The sequence below is a fragment of the Chiloscyllium plagiosum genome, chromosome 5, assembly GCF_004010195.1.
Source record: "Chiloscyllium plagiosum isolate BGI_BamShark_2017 chromosome 5, ASM401019v2, whole genome shotgun sequence".
NCBI lineage: Eukaryota > Metazoa > Chordata > Chondrichthyes > Orectolobiformes > Hemiscylliidae > Chiloscyllium > Chiloscyllium plagiosum.
In genome coordinates this window covers 71,847,469-71,864,812 of record NC_057714.1, presented here as the reverse complement: position 1 = coordinate 71,864,812, position 17,344 = coordinate 71,847,469, and the positions used below count along the sequence as shown (strand labels likewise).

The following is a 17,344-nucleotide window of genomic DNA, read 5'->3' as shown; positions in this document are numbered from 1 at the left end:
AGCAAGTTTGCAGATGACACAAAGATTGGAGTTGACATTGACAGGATGCAGAGATGGGCTGAGAGGTGGCAAATGGAGTTCAACCTGGATAAATGCAAGGTGATGCATTTTGGAAGGTTGAATTTGAAAGCTGAGTACAGGATTAAAAATAGGATTCTTGGCAGTGTGGAGGAACAGAGGGATGCAGGTGCATGGATCCCTTAAAATGGCCACCCAAGTGGACAGGGTTGTTAAGAAAGCATATGGTGTTTTGGCTTTCATTAACAGGGGGATTGAGTTTAAGAGTCGTGAGATCTTGTTGCAGCTGTATAAAACTTTGGTTAGACCGCATTTGGAATACTGCGTCTAGTTCTGGTCGCCCTATTATAGGAAAGATGTGGATGCTTTGGAGAGGGTTCAGAGGAGGTTTACCAGAATGCTGCCTGGACTGGAGGCCTTATCTTATGAAGAGAGATTGACTGAGCTCGGACTTTTTTCATTGGAGAAAAGGAGGAGGAGAGGGGTCCTAATTGAAGTATACAAGATAATGAGAGGCATAGATAGAGTCGATAGCCAGAGACTATTTCCCAGGGCAGAAATGGCTAACATGTGGGGTCATAGTTAAAAATAGCTATATCTTCAGAGACCAATGGCCCTCTGAGAGAAAACATTTCTCTTCATTTCTGTCTTAAATATGAAATCCTGATACCCTTTACTTTTAAACAATGTCCAGTAGTTCTAGTATCTCCCAAATGTATTTTAGCAACCACTGTATCAAGTCACCTCAGAATCTTAAATGCTTCAATAAAATCACCTCTATTCTTAACACCAATGAACACAGGCCCAAACTACTCAACCTTTCTTCCTGAAACAACCCCATCTTCCCAGAAATCAGGTGAATGGACATCCTCAAGGGTATCACTAACTATATCCTTTCTGAAATCAAGAGCCAAAAATCAAACACAGTACTCCCAATGTGCTTTTTGGACTGTGGACAACTCACCACCCCCAAAAGGGAAATTGATGCACAATGAATAAGCCAGACTCACAGTCATCATGTGCTGTGGGGAGTATTGAGGCAACATTGATCAATAATAGGACTTCTGTCGCTCAGTGGATCCGAGTACCTAGTTGGATGGGAGGGGTAAGGTGAATGAGGGTGGATATTAAAAGTCATGCAGGGAGGACAAGGGTGTTACTATCTTCAGGGAGAATGAGGTGCCCTGATGTGCAAAGGGCATCCTCTAGTACCACCTCTTCCTTCCCACAATTTTAAAAATTAATTTTGTTTTGAAAAGGAGGTGCCTGTGTTGGAATGGGGTGGACAAAGTTAAAAATCACACAACACCAGGTTATAGTCCTGCAGGTTTATTTGGAAGTACTAGCTTTCAGAGCACTGCTCCTTTGTCAGGTAGCTCGTGGGGTAAGATCATAAAACACAGAATTTATAACACAAGATCATAGTGTCATGCAATTGATGTGATACATTGAACAAATGTAGACTGCTGTTAAGTCTTTCATTTTTTAGAATGGATTGCAGGTTTCAGTTCATTAATGTGTAAATCCCAGAACTTCTTAAGTTATCTCAGGAATGTGACTTGAAAGAAGTTTTGGGATTTACATATTAATGAATTGAAACTCGCAACCCACTCTAAATGATTAAAGACTTAACAGCATTTTAGATGTGTTCAATAAATTGCATCAGTTGTAAAATACTTTGATTTTTTACTATTAATTCTGTGTCTTATGATCCTGTCCCACTAGCTAGTACTTCCAAATAAACCTGTTGGGCTATAACCTGGTGTTGTGTGATTTTTAATTTTGTTTTGAAAAAAGTCTGCCCACTTGGCTCTTCACTGTTTGTTTACATATGTTAAGACCTTCCCTACACCTCCACTTCTCACCTTTAAAGAACCACCAAACCTTAAACAGATCATTGTCCATAGCAAACTGCCCAGCCTTCAGGATAATATCAACCACAACACCGTACAACCCTATCATGGCAACCACTGCAAGATGTGTCAGAGTGTTGACATGGAGACCACCATTATACTTGGGGGCACCACCCACCACGTACACGGCAAGTACTCATGTGACTTGGCCAACATTGTCTATCTCATACGCTGCAGCCAAGGATGTTCCGAGGCATGGTACATTGGTGAGACCAAGCAGATGCTACGACAACAGATGAATGGACACCGCACAACAATTACCAGGCAAGGGTGTTCCCTCCCAGTTAGGGAATAATTCAGCGGTCTGGGACATTCGGCCTCAGACCTTCGGGTGACCATCCTCCAAGGTGGACTTCAGGACAGGCAACAATGCAGAGTGGCTGTGCAGAGGTTGATAGCCAAGTTCAGTACCCACGGGATGGCCTCAACTGGGACCTTGGGTTCATGTCACACCACAGGTGACCCCACTGCACTATACTCTCTCACACACAGACACACACTCTTATATACTCACACAATCACACAGACCCTCTCTTACACACAAGTTCCCTCTCATACCCTCACACATACACCTCCCACATTCACACCCACACATGCACCCTCTCACAGGCTTATGCCCCATCACACTCGCACACACGCAAGCACACACTCTCTCACGTGCACTCACTCTCACATGCACACACTCACTCTGTCTTTCTCTCCTGCACATGCACACATATAAGTTTATGGAGTGAATGTGTATTTGCAGAATTATATTAGTAGATACATTCTATTTTGCTCAAAAAATGCAGAACCTGAAAGCAGTCAATACAGTCAATGAATCCATGTAATATTTGTAAATTCCACTTTGGAAATAGATTCAAGATTGGTCTGACTCACACCTTTAAAGGCAATGTCTGAGCTGAGATGTCATGTTTTGGTTATAAAACCTTAAATTATCTTGAGAATGTGATTAAAAGAATTTCTGGGATTTACAAATTAAAGAACAGAAACCAGCAAATCCATTCTAAAAGATGAAAGTCTTAACAATCTAGGTTTGTTCAATGTATCATTGTATCACTGTAATATTTTGCTATAAATTCTTAGGCCTTGCTTCACAACCACCTGATGAAGGAGCAGCGCTCGGAAAGCTAATGCTTCCAAATAAACCTGTTGGACTATAACCTGGCGTTGTGTGATTTTTAATTTTGTTCATCCCAGTCCAACACCGGCTCCTCCAAATCATGTTTAAATGTAGTGAATGGGGTTCTCTGTGTTATGGAATCAGATTGGAGGGGTTGGGAGAGTTTGGTGGGAAGGTGGTGGGCTGGTCACCTCAACAAAACATGCCCACCCCAACGAGAACACCTTCAGAGTGACCATGTAAAATCTAGCCAGTCTAGAACTGTAGCAAACTTCCCCACTTTTATACTCCATGTCGCTTGTAATAATTAACAATGGTCCATTTGCTATGCCACAGAAACTATTAAAGGAACAAGGAGATACTCTCTTGAAGCAGTTGAAGAGACAGGTGGCAGAGAGAGAGAGAGAGAGAAAGACTATAACAGTGGGATTAGTCTTAATTGCTCCAGGAAACAATCAGCACAGACACAGTGGACTAAAGAGCATCTCACTGTGTTTGAAGGTTCTGCTATTAAAAATAAATGAAAAGGCAGAGGCAGCCCACATATTTCCATCCTACTGTTATGTTATTGTAATTTGTTTAGGTTCCTCCATGACATACATCATTCACAATTAAATGTTGACAGACAAGGAATATTAAGGTTTCACTAAATTGAGAGATTAAAAGGACAGAAGGTCCAAAGAAAGCTCTATGGAACAGCTTGTCTGGTTTGCCTTGCTGTTAACACAAAACGGCACCTTACCTCCATTTACCAGCCTTTTTGGCAGCCAGACCAAGACTAGCCATTCACAGCAAGAAGAAGTTTCAATGTGAACTCACACCTTTGTGCCATGATGCATCAAAAACATAACTAATCATTACATTAATATTCTATCATGTTTAATATAATTTTTATTAGCAAATACATGCATTTCATAATTCCACAACAATGCAAAAACAATAAGGATAAGCCTTATTGCTGTGGAATATGCTTGGCCATGAGATTCAAATTTCAAACTGGTCCAAGTATTGCAACTGCATTATTGTTTGCCAAGTACATGGTTTCAGATAGCAATACTACACAACAATATTTGTTCTATGGTCATGGTACAACCTTTGTAAAGAAAGGAAAGACTGAATAGGAATTATGCAAATAGTCTTTTAGACTGCATGCAGATTTAGATGAGATGCGGCAATGGAACTGTATCCAACAAATGTCATTTAACACAGACAAATGAAACCTCTTAAACTTGGATAGGGCAGCTTCAAGCAGAGATCCATTATATGGAGTTGAATGAGGGAAAGATTTACAGATTTTATTATGCATGCTTCTTTGAAGGTTAGTGTTGTTAGATTCTTATGAAATGAATAGGGTAACCATCAAACCACAAGACCATAAGAAATAGGAACGAGAGTAGGTCATTCAGCCCCTTGAGCCTGCTCTGTCATTCAATAAGATCATGGTTGATCTGACATTCCTCACATCCACTTTCCTGCATTTCCCTGAAACACTTGTTCCCAAATGATCAGGAATCTAACTGTCTCAGCCTTAAATATACACAAGGATATTGCTCCCACAGCTCTCTGTGACAAGGAGTTCCAAAGATTCGCAATCCTCTGAGAGAAGAGGTTCTTCCTCAGCTCAGTCTTAAATTGGTGCATCTTAATTCTGAGATTGGTTGAAGACTCTCCCAGCAGGGGAAACATCCTCTCAACATTTACCCTGCCAAAACCTTTAAGAATCATATACGTTTCAATGAGATCATTTTTAATTCTTCTAAACTATTAGAGGAACAAGGAGGTACTCTTTTGAAGCAGATGGAGAGAAAGAGAGAGAGCGAGAGAGCGAGAGAGCGAGAGAGCGGACTCCCAGCCTGTTTAGCCTTTGCACATAAGACAATTCCTCCATTCCAGGGATCATGTTAATGAATCTTCTCTGAACTGTCCACAATAACATGATATCTTTCCTTAAATAAGGGGACTAAAACTTCTAACAGTACTCCAGATGTGGTCTCACAAGCACCTTATGCAGTTTCAGTCAGACTTTCCGACTCTTATACTCCAACCACCCCACCCCCCAACTTGAAATAACAGCCAACATTCCATTAGCCTTCCTGATTAGCAGCTGCACCTGTGTGCCAGCTTTCTATGTTTTGTATATAAGTAACCCCCAAGTCCCTTTGTGTTGCAGCTTTCTGCAGTTCTTCTCCATTTAAATTGTATTTTGTTCTCCCTTCCAAATTGAATAACTTCACATTTTTCCATTTGCAAACTTTTTGTTGACTTACTTAACCTCTAAATATCTCTCTGTAAATTATTTGTATCCCCTCTCGTAACTTGCCTTTCCACCTATTTTTGTGTCATCTGCAAATTTGGCTACAGTACATTCACTGCTTTCCTACAAGTCATTAGTTTATTTTGTGTTAGGATGAATTGCGGGAATAAATATGTCCATATCATGAATACATTGCACAGTTCCAGTACCTTGCATGTTGGGCCTGTAAAAGATTCAAAGTAGGTCACCAGGCTGACACAAAAATAAAAATAAAATACTGCACCTACTGGAGCTCTGAAATAAAAAGTATTGGAGAGGTCTGGCAACTTCTGTTCAGAGAGAAACAGAGTTAACATTCCAAGTCCAGCTATTTTTTAATACAGTGACAATGTTCTGAGGAAGTGTCTGAATGGACTCAAAATGTGAACTTTGTTTCTTTCTCCTTGGATGAGTTTCTCCAGCACTTTCTCTTTTCATCACTAGTTTGAAATCCCAGTAACTGAAACAGGATAAAAGAACTGGGTGCTTTACTCTTGAAAAACATTGACTTCATGTTAATAATTGAAAATAAAATAAAACATGGATTTGATTTTCTCCAAGTGGAAAGGCTATGCATTTTTCGGAGCATCAGAGGACTTACATGTAAGAACACAGACCTAGGTTCGAGACTGTGAGATGCTTCTTACCACACACAATCATTAACCTCTGCCAGCAGTTGCAATGATGTGGATGTGCAGTTGTTGGACAAGGTCATAACACCAGGTTATAATCCCCAATGGCTTTATGTGAAAACTTTAGCTTTCGGAGCGCTGCTCCTTCATATTTCTCTACCACCTGATGAAGGAGCATTGCTCCGAAAGCAAGTGTTTTCAAATAAACTGGTTGGATTACACCCAGTTGAAAGGAGTAGGATTTTCTGCAAATGTACAAATAGGATATGAAAGAGTTCATAAGAATGAAAAAGTATCTGTGTATAGAAGGTAGCTTTTGTAGCTGTTGTTGTGTCACTTGGTCACAGCACTCTCCTGGGATGTGGTTAATTACTTTCAATGTTCACAGAAAAATTCCCAGAGTTTTTTTCTCCTAAATTTGCTGAAAGGTTTTCTTCCCTCTCTTTTCCCTTTTCCCAGGAGGTAGCAGAGTGGGGGAGGGGTGACAATATGGAGAAGTTTACATCATACCAGGATGGAACACAATCAATCGATCAGCTAGTCTTTGCCAAAGCTTTTTCATGAGATTGATTTTTCATAATGTGAAAAATGTTATGAAATTCTACATTATAGATAAATTATTCTCCAAAGACGAAGCCACCCAGATTATTCCAACTGACAAATATCCTGCCAGTCCAAATCTCACATCCTCAGTGGGGCAAAATCAGATAAGAATTACTTCCTGTGGTGTCGCCTTTATTCGAGATGTACTGTGACCATTTTTTTGTGCATAACGTATGACTGAAATTTGCCTCAGCTGGAACCCACACGGAGTCTACATTGACTTGTGACCTTCATCAATCACTTCCCTTCAGAGGAAACTATTTGTTACATTCCATTTACAAAAGTTTAAAAGGCACTCTCGGGTCTGTTCACAGCATTTAGCCTAGTTTCCCTCGAGGCAATTATAAATGCTGACTCAATATTCATTCACCCAGAAAGCTATCCAGAAAGATACAAGATCACCAGAAGCAAACAACATTTTACTCTGGTAGCAGTGGATTTGAGGTGTCAGATTTACTCTGAAATTGGTGAGAAATCAATTTGCAATAAATACTATAACCAAGGGGAATTATGGGTGCCAAATGCCACCTTAAGGGGATGGTTTCTTTTGGTGCTGTTCAGAACGGTACAGAATACATCCATGTTGCTCACGCAGCTTCAGTAATTCATTTAAATGACTTACAAACTGTGTGTACACTATGGTACACAGGAACACAATATACGCGAAAATATATGATGGACTGCATGATCAATATATTATTTTTCCATGAAACATGCAATCACTGTTTTGAAAATGACTGTGTACATAATACAGCACTTGGTTCTGAAAATTGGTTTCAAATGAAACCCTTGGAAAGTTCTCCCTAACGCCAATTATACTTCATTTTATAAATTAACAAACCTCTATGAGGGCATGTTCTCCATACCTTTCAAAATGAACGTTTCGTTACCTCCATGTCAAAGAAAGCCCACTAGCTGCCTCTTCCATTCTGGCATTTAATCAACATAATTTCTTTTGCCCATTCCATAACTCTCAAAATACACATCAACAGATTCTCAGCGCAAGGCCTTGGTGGCCCCAGAGATGCTGTAATTTATCTTAGAAGATCAGAAAAGCATTCACCATTGCACATTTTTTACTAATCATTTTCATGTGTTCCTCAGCACCCTACAAAGCACGCATCAGCTGCTATTATAAAATGGAATTGGGTAATAAATGAAACAATTACTTTAATTTCTGCAAATAATCCTTCTTATGCTTTACTTGCAAACATTTTGATCTGATCTGCAGTGTTTGTTTTTCTAATTTGTTTTCAAAAATCAGGCTTAATGCAGTAGAACTTTATATTTTTTATGGCACTGGTTACCCATGAATCTCAGACTCTGGAATGGGTCACAATCAAGCGCTTTGCGCCTTGACATTAAACATTTCACTTCTGACATGAAACAAGTTGACATAGCTATAAAATCTCAACATTACACAAAATGGCAACATCCCCAGGTCAAATATCAAATGGTAAAACAAATTATACAATGTCAGAGTGCAAAATCATTTTTTCTGTCATTATCACTTCCTTACCATGACACCAAGGTCTCGGATCCCAAAAGCTGGCAGCTTTTATTTGCTGGGTTTATGATTGAAGGGTTCAGGAGTAGTTGTGCATCCACAGTAACAACAGGCCTAGCCCTGTATGTGAAGAATAAAGATCTTAGAGACTCTGTCAAAGGAAACCTTGATAGGTTGCAAAAGACATCTCATTCAATACACAGTCAAGACAGTAATGGATTCATTGATACTTTTGCTGCTTTTCTTTCAAAGTTCATCGTTCTACATCTGATAGGAAAAAGTGCAACAATGTCAGGTTTAGACAACAAAATTGTCTTGGAAAATGTAAAACAAACTTTTTTTTACCAAAATAATAACTCAGAATTTGTCCCAACTGTTCATTAGCTAAGTGCAAAAGGCACATGTTTTGTGTGTCGATATGGTGGACTATGTCTGATGCACACAGAGACACATGAGATGTGCAGGAATCTGGAACATGAGGCACATATGGAGATGCCAATGGTTGTTGGAGGTGGCAATGAGATGGGAGGATGGGGTCGTGACATTTAGTGTAGAACAATATCAGTGGAGAGGATGGGAAATTGACAACAACGGCTGGATAGACTGTTTCCAGGAGGAATGGGATGAGATTAAGAGAGATGGGGATGGCAGAGTGGGATGGAACGAGTTGGTGATGAATGGGAATGGGAAGCATTTGAGAAGAATGGAGTGGATAGAATGTGTAGTGACTATAATGAGGTCAGTCAGACAGATCTCATAGAATATGAGCTCCCTGATTAGAGCCATTAATCTGGTCCAATCAAGGAGCCCTGGCTGACAGATAAAAGAGGAGTGTCGGAGATTCTGGCATCCTGAGCACCGACTCTGTAGAGGCTGTCAAAGACTTTTCACATGTACGTAAAGGTTGGCTTGGTGACAGGATATTGGCCTCTGTGGAGCTATTCCAGTATGAGTGGGGGGTAGTTGAGCTAATTCAGTTGGTTAGGTGTGGCAAAATAGTGGGGACAATTACTTGATTAACACTATTCTTAAAGTTCTTGGTGCTAAAAATGGCAATTCACTAGATTTGAATGATAAAAGGTTTTAGAAAGGTTGGTCAAGTGAATTAAAAAATTGCATCAGCAGTAATTCTATAGACAAAGAGGATATTTATATTCTTCAGGGTTTCAACACAGTCTAACTCAAATAAATAAACCTCTGCATAAACTCAGACATAGGAAGGAGAAATTATGATCTTGTTACAAATTAGAAGCCTAAACGAAGTTGTCGCGCAGCAAGATTGATCATCAGGAAGCTGCTATCTTTAATGATCTTTACGCGTGGGGACACCTCCCATCTTGTACATGGCAGGTACTCATATGACTCAGCCAACGTTGTCTATCTTATACGTTGCAGGCAAGGATGCCCGGAGGCATAGTACATTAGGGAGTAAAGGCTACAATAACGGATGAATGGGCACCGCACAAAAAACAACAGACAGGAGTGTTCCCTCCCAGTTAGGGAACACTTCAGTGATCCAGGACATTTGACCTCGGACCTTCGGGTGACCATCCTCCAAGGCGGACTTTGGGACAGGTAGCAGCGAAAAGTGGCTGAGCAGAGGCTGATAGCTAAGTTCGGTATCCATAGGGAGGGCCTCAACCAGGACCTTGGGTTCATGTCACATTACAGGTGACCACCATTGCACTATACACACACACACACGCGCGCGCGCACTCTTATACACACATACACACGGACACACATATACACAGGTGCACACAGACACCCACACACATCCTTACAGACACACACACTCCCACATGCACCCCCTCACAGACTTAAGACACTCTACACTCACTACACACACACATATACTTTCTCACACTCACAACCCCCAACCCAGACAGACAGACACACACACACAAAGATCCACATGCATACATATATTTTGTGTGGTGAATTTGTACTTGCAGGGTTACATTGTATTTTGCTCAAAAGCTGCATGCATTCATGTAGACCTCTGAGCTCAAAAACTGCATGAATTAATGTAAAACTCCGTTACCTCACTTTTTAGATTAGAATCAATCTAAACATCATGGCATAGACAGAGAACACAGGGGGCTAACACCTTCAATATATTGTCTAGCTATCACCATTGTTAACAGCTAACCTGAGAATGCAGCTTTTTAAAAAAGGTTTTGCGATTTACACATGAAAGAAGTGAAACAATCATGGCATTCAAACAGATGAAAGACTTAACAGACAATCAATTTTTCAATGTATAATTTCAGTTACATTACACTGTAAATTTTTGCTATAAATTCTGTGTGTTAGGATTGAGCCCTCCACTATCACCTGATGAAGGAGCGACGCTCCAAAAGCTAGTGTGCTTCCAATTAAACGTGTTGGACTATAACATGATGTTATGTGATTTTTAACTTTGTACACCCCAGTCCAACACCGGCATCTCCAAATCATCTTTAATGACTACTGAAATTTTCAATTTCAAGGTAACAGAATGTTGGTGAGGGCACTACTGTTAATGTGGTACACCTGGATGCCCAGTAGGTATTTGATAAAATGCCACACAGCAGACGTGTGAGCAAAGTTATACCTTGGTCAATAAAAAACAATATGTATACAGAATTAGCTGAGTGCCAGGAGAGAGTAGCTGTTCATGGATGATGTCTTTTGGAGTGCAGACCGATTTGTAGCAGGGTGGGTGTTGGGATCCCAGCTCTTCCTGACAAATTTAAACGATCTAGCCCTTGATGAACAGAGCACAATATCAGTGAATTGAGTCCGTGATTAAGAAAGCGAATGCAATGTCATTTATCTCAAGAGGGTTGGAATATAAAAGCACTGTTGTGCTACTGAGACTTTATAAAGCTCTGGTTAGGCCCTATTTGGAGTACTGTGTCCAGTTTTGGTCCCCACACCTCAGGAAGGACATACTGGCACTGGAGGGTGTCCAGCGGAGATTCACATGGATGATCCCTGGAATGGTAGGTCTAACATATGAGGAACGGCTGAGGATCCTGGGATTGTATTCATTGGAGTTTAGAAGATTAAGGGGAGGTCTCATAGAAACTTACAAGATAATACATGGCTTGGAGAGGGTGGACGCTAGGAAATTGTTTCCGTTAGGCGAGGAGACTAGGACCCGTGGACACAGCCTTAGACATTTCTTCAGCCAGAGAGTGGTGGGCCTGTGGAAATCATTGCCGCAGAGTGCAGTGGAGGCTGGGATGCTCAATGTCTTCAAGGCAGAGATTGATAAATTCTTGATGTCACAAGGAATTAAGGGCTACGGGGAGAATGCGGGTAAGTGGAGTTGAAATGCCCATCAGCCATGATTGAATGGCGGAGTGGACTCGATGGGCTGGATGGCCTTACTTCTGCTCCTATGTCTTATGGTCTTATGGTTTAATTGAGGGCAATGATGAGCTGGCCCGGAGAGCAATTGAATCTTGGGTCAGATAAACCATGATGTTATTGATTGTCAAGCGGGCTTGAGGAGCCTACTCCATTACATTTTGAGTTATTTGGTCAATCCTTCAAATAGGTAACACATAATACTTTTAGTCACCTACCTGTAAAGAGCAACTTTACTAGCTCCAAAGGCACCAACCACCAAGTCTGTGAAAAGACGATAATTCCATTAGTGTCTGAGAAAAATGGGAGATTATGATCTTATGTACTTTCTGACCTTAAGCAGTTTTTTTTTCTTATTGATCACAACATGCACACATTGCTGGCCAGGCTAGTAATTACTTCCCAACCCTAACTGACCTTGTGAAGGTGGAGGTGAATTTTGAACTACTGCAGTCCATGGCAGTAAGTAACCCCTCAATGCTGTTATAAAGGAAATTCTTGCAATAATATACTATATTCAAAATTGAAAAGGTGCAAAATTTTACCTGAAAGTAAATTTGGTAAATTAGCTAAATGTGGTGAGCACTTTGAAGTAATTGAACTGGACAGCAGTGACATGGGTCAGGTTGTCTGGGAGAGATTTAATGCTAAGTTTCCTCTAATTTCTGCTAACCGTATGTAGTCTGCTTGTTGCACTATGTGGTCCTGTTAAGATTGCAGCACAGCAGTGCATGCACACATCCTGCTTATTGGTCTCTTCGTCCCTGCCTGGCACATTGAAGGATGTTCAATACTCAAGCAGCCTAGAGGGAATATTGATGGAAGGTAGGTGCAAGACCATCCAAATATCAAAGTCATAAGGCTTGTGAGGTTTTAATTGTCTGGCTAGTCAAAAGAGCTGGTTACAATAGGAATCTGCGAGGAAACAGTGGGACCTCACCGATAGATGGAAAATAGGTAGGAATTTTAAGGAGGCTATGGAGAAATAAAGGGGTTAGAAAACAACTTAAAATGCATACAATAATAATAAAGAAACATAAAGAAAAAATATTTAAGGAGAACAGGAAATTACAACATAAGATATTGAATGTCCCAAGGAAAGTGATGAGCAAGTATGAAGACTTCGTTAAAAATCAAAAGGATGAATAAAGCATTTTATAAATAAGACTGTTAAAAGAGGCTTGTTAAATATGAGTTGTGATCTCTAAGAGGAGAAAATTGTCTTTTTGTAGCTAAAGATTATAAAATAGTGCTTATTCTTAGTACTTTATATCACCCTCGAATATCACAGAGGAAGTAATTCTGAAATAGGAGATGAGTGACATTATGATCACTAAAAGGATTTTTGTTTTGCTAAATTACTTAAACCAACGGAAGAGAAAACACCCAAGTCTGGTGCGAGATACATTAGGTTCCTAAAAGTAATGGAGAGGCTGTCCATGTGGCCCTTACAAATAGGCTTTGGTGTATTATTAAATGTTGATTTGTATAATGAGAAGAAGAATACAGCACCTATTTTTATAAAGAATGTAGAGATAATTCTTGTAATTATAAGTGAGTTTATCTTGATATTTTCATAGGAAAATAATTTAGAAATTTTAATTAGCACCCAAATATCATTTAACTTGATAAATAGAAAATAGATTGAAGTAGCCAACACAGATTTCAAAAATAAGAGGTTTGTATTTATTTAATGCCTTTTCTGATTATAGATTGTTTCAAAATGCTTTACAGTGAATGCTTCTGAAGTATTGTCACTGTTGAACTGTGGAAAATACAGCAGCCAAATTGCACACAATAAGCTCCTATAAGCATCTGTGCGGTAATAATCAGATAATTTGTTCGTGTGATGTTGATTGACAAATTAAAGATGAAACAAATTGGAAATAGGAGCAGACAAATTTGATTTGGACTATTTCCTCATGCAGACATTCTCACATGGAGGGGAAAAGGGAACATCAACTAATTGGTCCAAATTCACTGTTTTCATAATGTATTTCTAGCTCTTTTAAAAACAAAAGGAAACAAATTAACTAAATTAAAGCAAACTGCCAGCTCTTAAAGGGGCAATGGTTGAAATGAGCTAGCTCTTTTAAAAGCAGCTAATTTAAATCAAATTATATTAAGTAAGCCAAATCAAACCAAATTGAACCAGATTAAAACCATGCTCACCTCATAATGAAACACTGACAGATATCAAGGATGCAAATTTAAATTAACAAAATTAAAATTTTGTCAGAAGGAAGTTAATAAATTAGAATATTCTACAACAGCAGAAAAACTGTTCCCGGGGAAACGTGATTCAGATCTTACATCTTGGCAAGTTGATATTTATATCATTGGTCATCTCACAAATTTCATGAGAAATTAGACACCAGAATAATTGTCACTACATGATCAGATAATTAGCCGCGGTTAAGAAAACACTGTCTATACCAATAATAGTGCAACTATGTGGTGTAGGAGGTCAGGTGCATAATATTAAAGTTATGCGACGTTCAACTCTCCAAAAGAGGGGATGCCAAATACTACAAAACATATACATACTTCACAATGAAGAATTGTCACTTGAACAGGAAGATACATCTTCATGTTACTGTTATTCAAAAGGTAGAAGAATTAAACAGTAGAAGCTAAGGAGCTCCTCTGGACAGGAATATTCAGAATTATTTGAAGGGTTAAAAGGAGCTGAATACATGATTACATTGAAGAAAGATGTTAAATCCTTAAATCCATCTGGGAGATTCCACATTTCTTAATGGGACACAATTTGTAGAAATGTCAAGATTGGCATAATTTCCCTGGTCACAAATCTAACTGAGTGCTGCTCGGGTATAGTTGCTGTACTTACATCTAATGAAACTCTTTGAATTTGTTTTGGCTTTTCACAGTTCAACTAGACAGTGGCAGGAGGAATTCACTTTATGTCTAGGAATGATGATACTGTACTGCAATTGTAATTGCATTTGAATGATTTTGTTTCAACAGATTACCATTTGGGATCACAACATCCCCAAAGATTTTTTAGCAGACTACTTCCAATACTTTTAAGATTTTTTTGATAGAATCAAATACCAAATGGATATCATGTTGACAAATTGGGAAACAGTTGAAGAGAATAATTGGAGAGTGCATGCAGTCTCAAAATGTTTACAAACGAGACTTGCCCTTAACGATAATTATGAAATCTTTGACATTGTCAACAGTGAAGGTTTAATGCTGGATCCTCATAAGACTAATGCCAATAAAGAGTATCCTATTCGGAACTTGGTTCAGAATCTCCAAAAATTGTTAGGGATGGTAAACCAGATGAGAATTTTTTGCCTCACAGGCAACTACCACATTAACATTCAGACAACTCCTCACGAAGGCACAGGATTGTGTTGGAACCTACATCAAGAGAATGCTTTTCACAGGATAAAGGACATGTTGATATCCATGACTGCTTTGGTCCACTCTGATCCATTCTTTCCAATAATCATAGCAGCTGATCCTTCAGTTATAAGGTTAGAAACAGTGTTGTGCTAGAAGCAACAGGATAGGTGTTGCCAACCAGTCTATAAAGTGAGTATACATAGAAGCATGGAAGAGGCTGTCTCAGTTGCACAGGTTTGCAAGCAATTTATAGCGTACATCCTTGGACACAAAGTGATCAGAAAAATGGATCAGAAACTTCTAGCGTCTCCAGTGGATAAGAAGAAACAAGCAAGGATGACTCCAAAACTACAAAGAGTTTGACTTAGGAAACTATATACATGCAGGGAAAACTGCAGAAGATGGCAGACATGCTCTCTAGAAAAACAACTGACAGCCTTGCCAGGCATGATTTTGAGTTTATTCCAAAAAATGAGTTATACATTCAATTCATGGTGGTACACTGGCCCACAAGCCATAATTGGCTTAGCTGGATCTAACAAGAACAGTTAGGCGACCAGAGATGTCTCAACACATTGTGTTGTGATGAAGATTGAACAAAGGCCCAACAGGTTGAACATGAAAACATGGTTTAACCGCCAAAAGTATTCTATAATTATTTAAGAAAAGTTAGTATTTCATTGGATGCAAATTGGAGAAGGTTCACTCGGCTGATCCCTTGTATGGATGGACTGTTTTGTGAGCAAAGGACAAACAGGTTGGGACTGTATGCACTAGACTTAAGAATAAGAGATGATCTCATTAAACACACAGGATTCTTAAGAGGCTTGACAGGGTAAATGCTGAGAGGATGTTTCCCCTCATGGGACATAAATTGCCATCCTTTTATTCTGAGTCTAAGACTGAGGTAAGGAGGAGTTTCTTCTCTCAGAGGTTTGAGAGTCATTGGAACTTCTTGTAATAGAAAGCTGTGGAGGCAGAGTCCTTGTGTATAATTAACGCTGAGATAGATAGATTTTTTAATCAGTCAGGGAATCAAGGGTTATTGGTAAAATACTGGGAATGTGGATGTGAGGAGGTGAGGGTGACATGGTGGCTCAATGTTTAGCACTGCTGCCTCAGAGTGCCTGGGACCAAGGTTCAATTACAGCCTTGGGTGACTGTCTGTGTGGAGTTTTCATGTTCTCCCTGTGTCTGTGTGGGTTTCTGCCAGATGCTGTGGTTTCCTCCCACAGACCAAAAATGTACAGGCTAGGTAGATTAGCCATATGAAATGCAGAGAAAGGGTCGGTGTCTGGGTCTGAATGGGATGCTCTTTAGAGGATCATTGCAGACTCAATAGGCTGATTGACCTCTTTTCATATGTAGGGATTCTATGAGTGTTAGATCAGCCATGATCCATGAATTGTGGAGCAAGCTTGAGCGGCCAAATGGTCAACACTTGTTCCTATTTCTTTTGGCCTTATTATGTTACTGTTTGATAAATAGTTGGTCATTCTAGCTTCACTTTGGGAAGATATCCTAGGAAAAGGTGCACCAGGGACACAGCAGTGCAGTGGTCCTCTATTTCCATGGAGATTGAGGATCTCATCGCTGATGGTAACACTTGTGCCATCCACCTACTGGAGGAACAAAAGCAATTGATATCCACCCACCCCACCAGCCTGTAAGAATGTGTGAAGATTGATCTATTTGTTCTTAGAATGTATCTCCATTGTGTTGGAAACTGGGGGATAGTTCATTTATGAGTTCTTCAGCCAAACTGCAGCCAGTATTGGATTTTACAATCATGTTTCAAGTGGGTGGAGATACCCACAATCAAATGAGGAATTTGAGTATGTGGTCAGGACAGTTAGGTTGCTTTTGAAGAATACTGTTAAATTATCAATCCACCCCACTCCGGTGGTCCAGCAGCACTATAGCTGCTGATGGACATGAAGCTGAAGGCTCAGGTCCCCACCTTACCAAAGAATTTGACTTTAAGCTTTCAGGACTGTGAAGATGGAAAAAGGAGCAGTCAGTGTGTGCAACAGGCCATACACAATAGATACTACCACAGGAGATGGCATTCTTTAGAACAGGGTGTGAGCTGTGCATCTGAGATCTGAACAGAAAAATATCATCTCAGGACCTATTGGATGGTATGGATTCATAAAGGATCAGACTTGAAACTTTCTTTGCTTTATGGTCCAGCACCTCACTATAATGCCTGAACATACCTTATGGTATATTTATCTAATTAGCTAATAACACACCGATATTATATCATTGTATTTAAAACTAAAAGCCAACATTATTTACAGCATTTGATATTTTTCAAAAACAAACATCATTTCTGAATTAATTAATGCCAATATATAAAAGCAAAATGCCCTTGGATGCTGGGAATCTGAAACAAACACAGAGAATACTGGAGAAACTCAGCATCTCCACAGTTGCTGCCAGACCTGTTGAGTTTCTCTAGTATTCTTTGTGTTAATTAATACCTAAACTGAGTGGGTCTTTGACAACTGAATATAGCAC

The 17,344-nt window shown here is 39.6% G+C and overlaps 1 protein-coding gene across 2 annotated transcripts in view; it reads right to left on the bottom strand.

Annotated features, from left to right (window-relative positions):
• Positions 1-17,344, bottom strand: part of itga8 (integrin, alpha 8) — a 207,634-nt gene that overhangs the window by 110,260 nt on the left and 80,030 nt on the right. For both annotated transcript variants that reach the window (XM_043690323.1, XM_043690322.1), the window contains exons 14-15: positions 11,665-11,710; positions 8,102-8,209 (exon numbers count right to left, since the gene is read on the bottom strand). In XM_043690323.1, the coding sequence (XP_043546258.1) occupies positions 8,102-8,209; positions 11,665-11,710 (154 nt within the window). The remainder of the gene's footprint in view (positions 1-8,101; positions 8,210-11,664; positions 11,711-17,344) is intronic.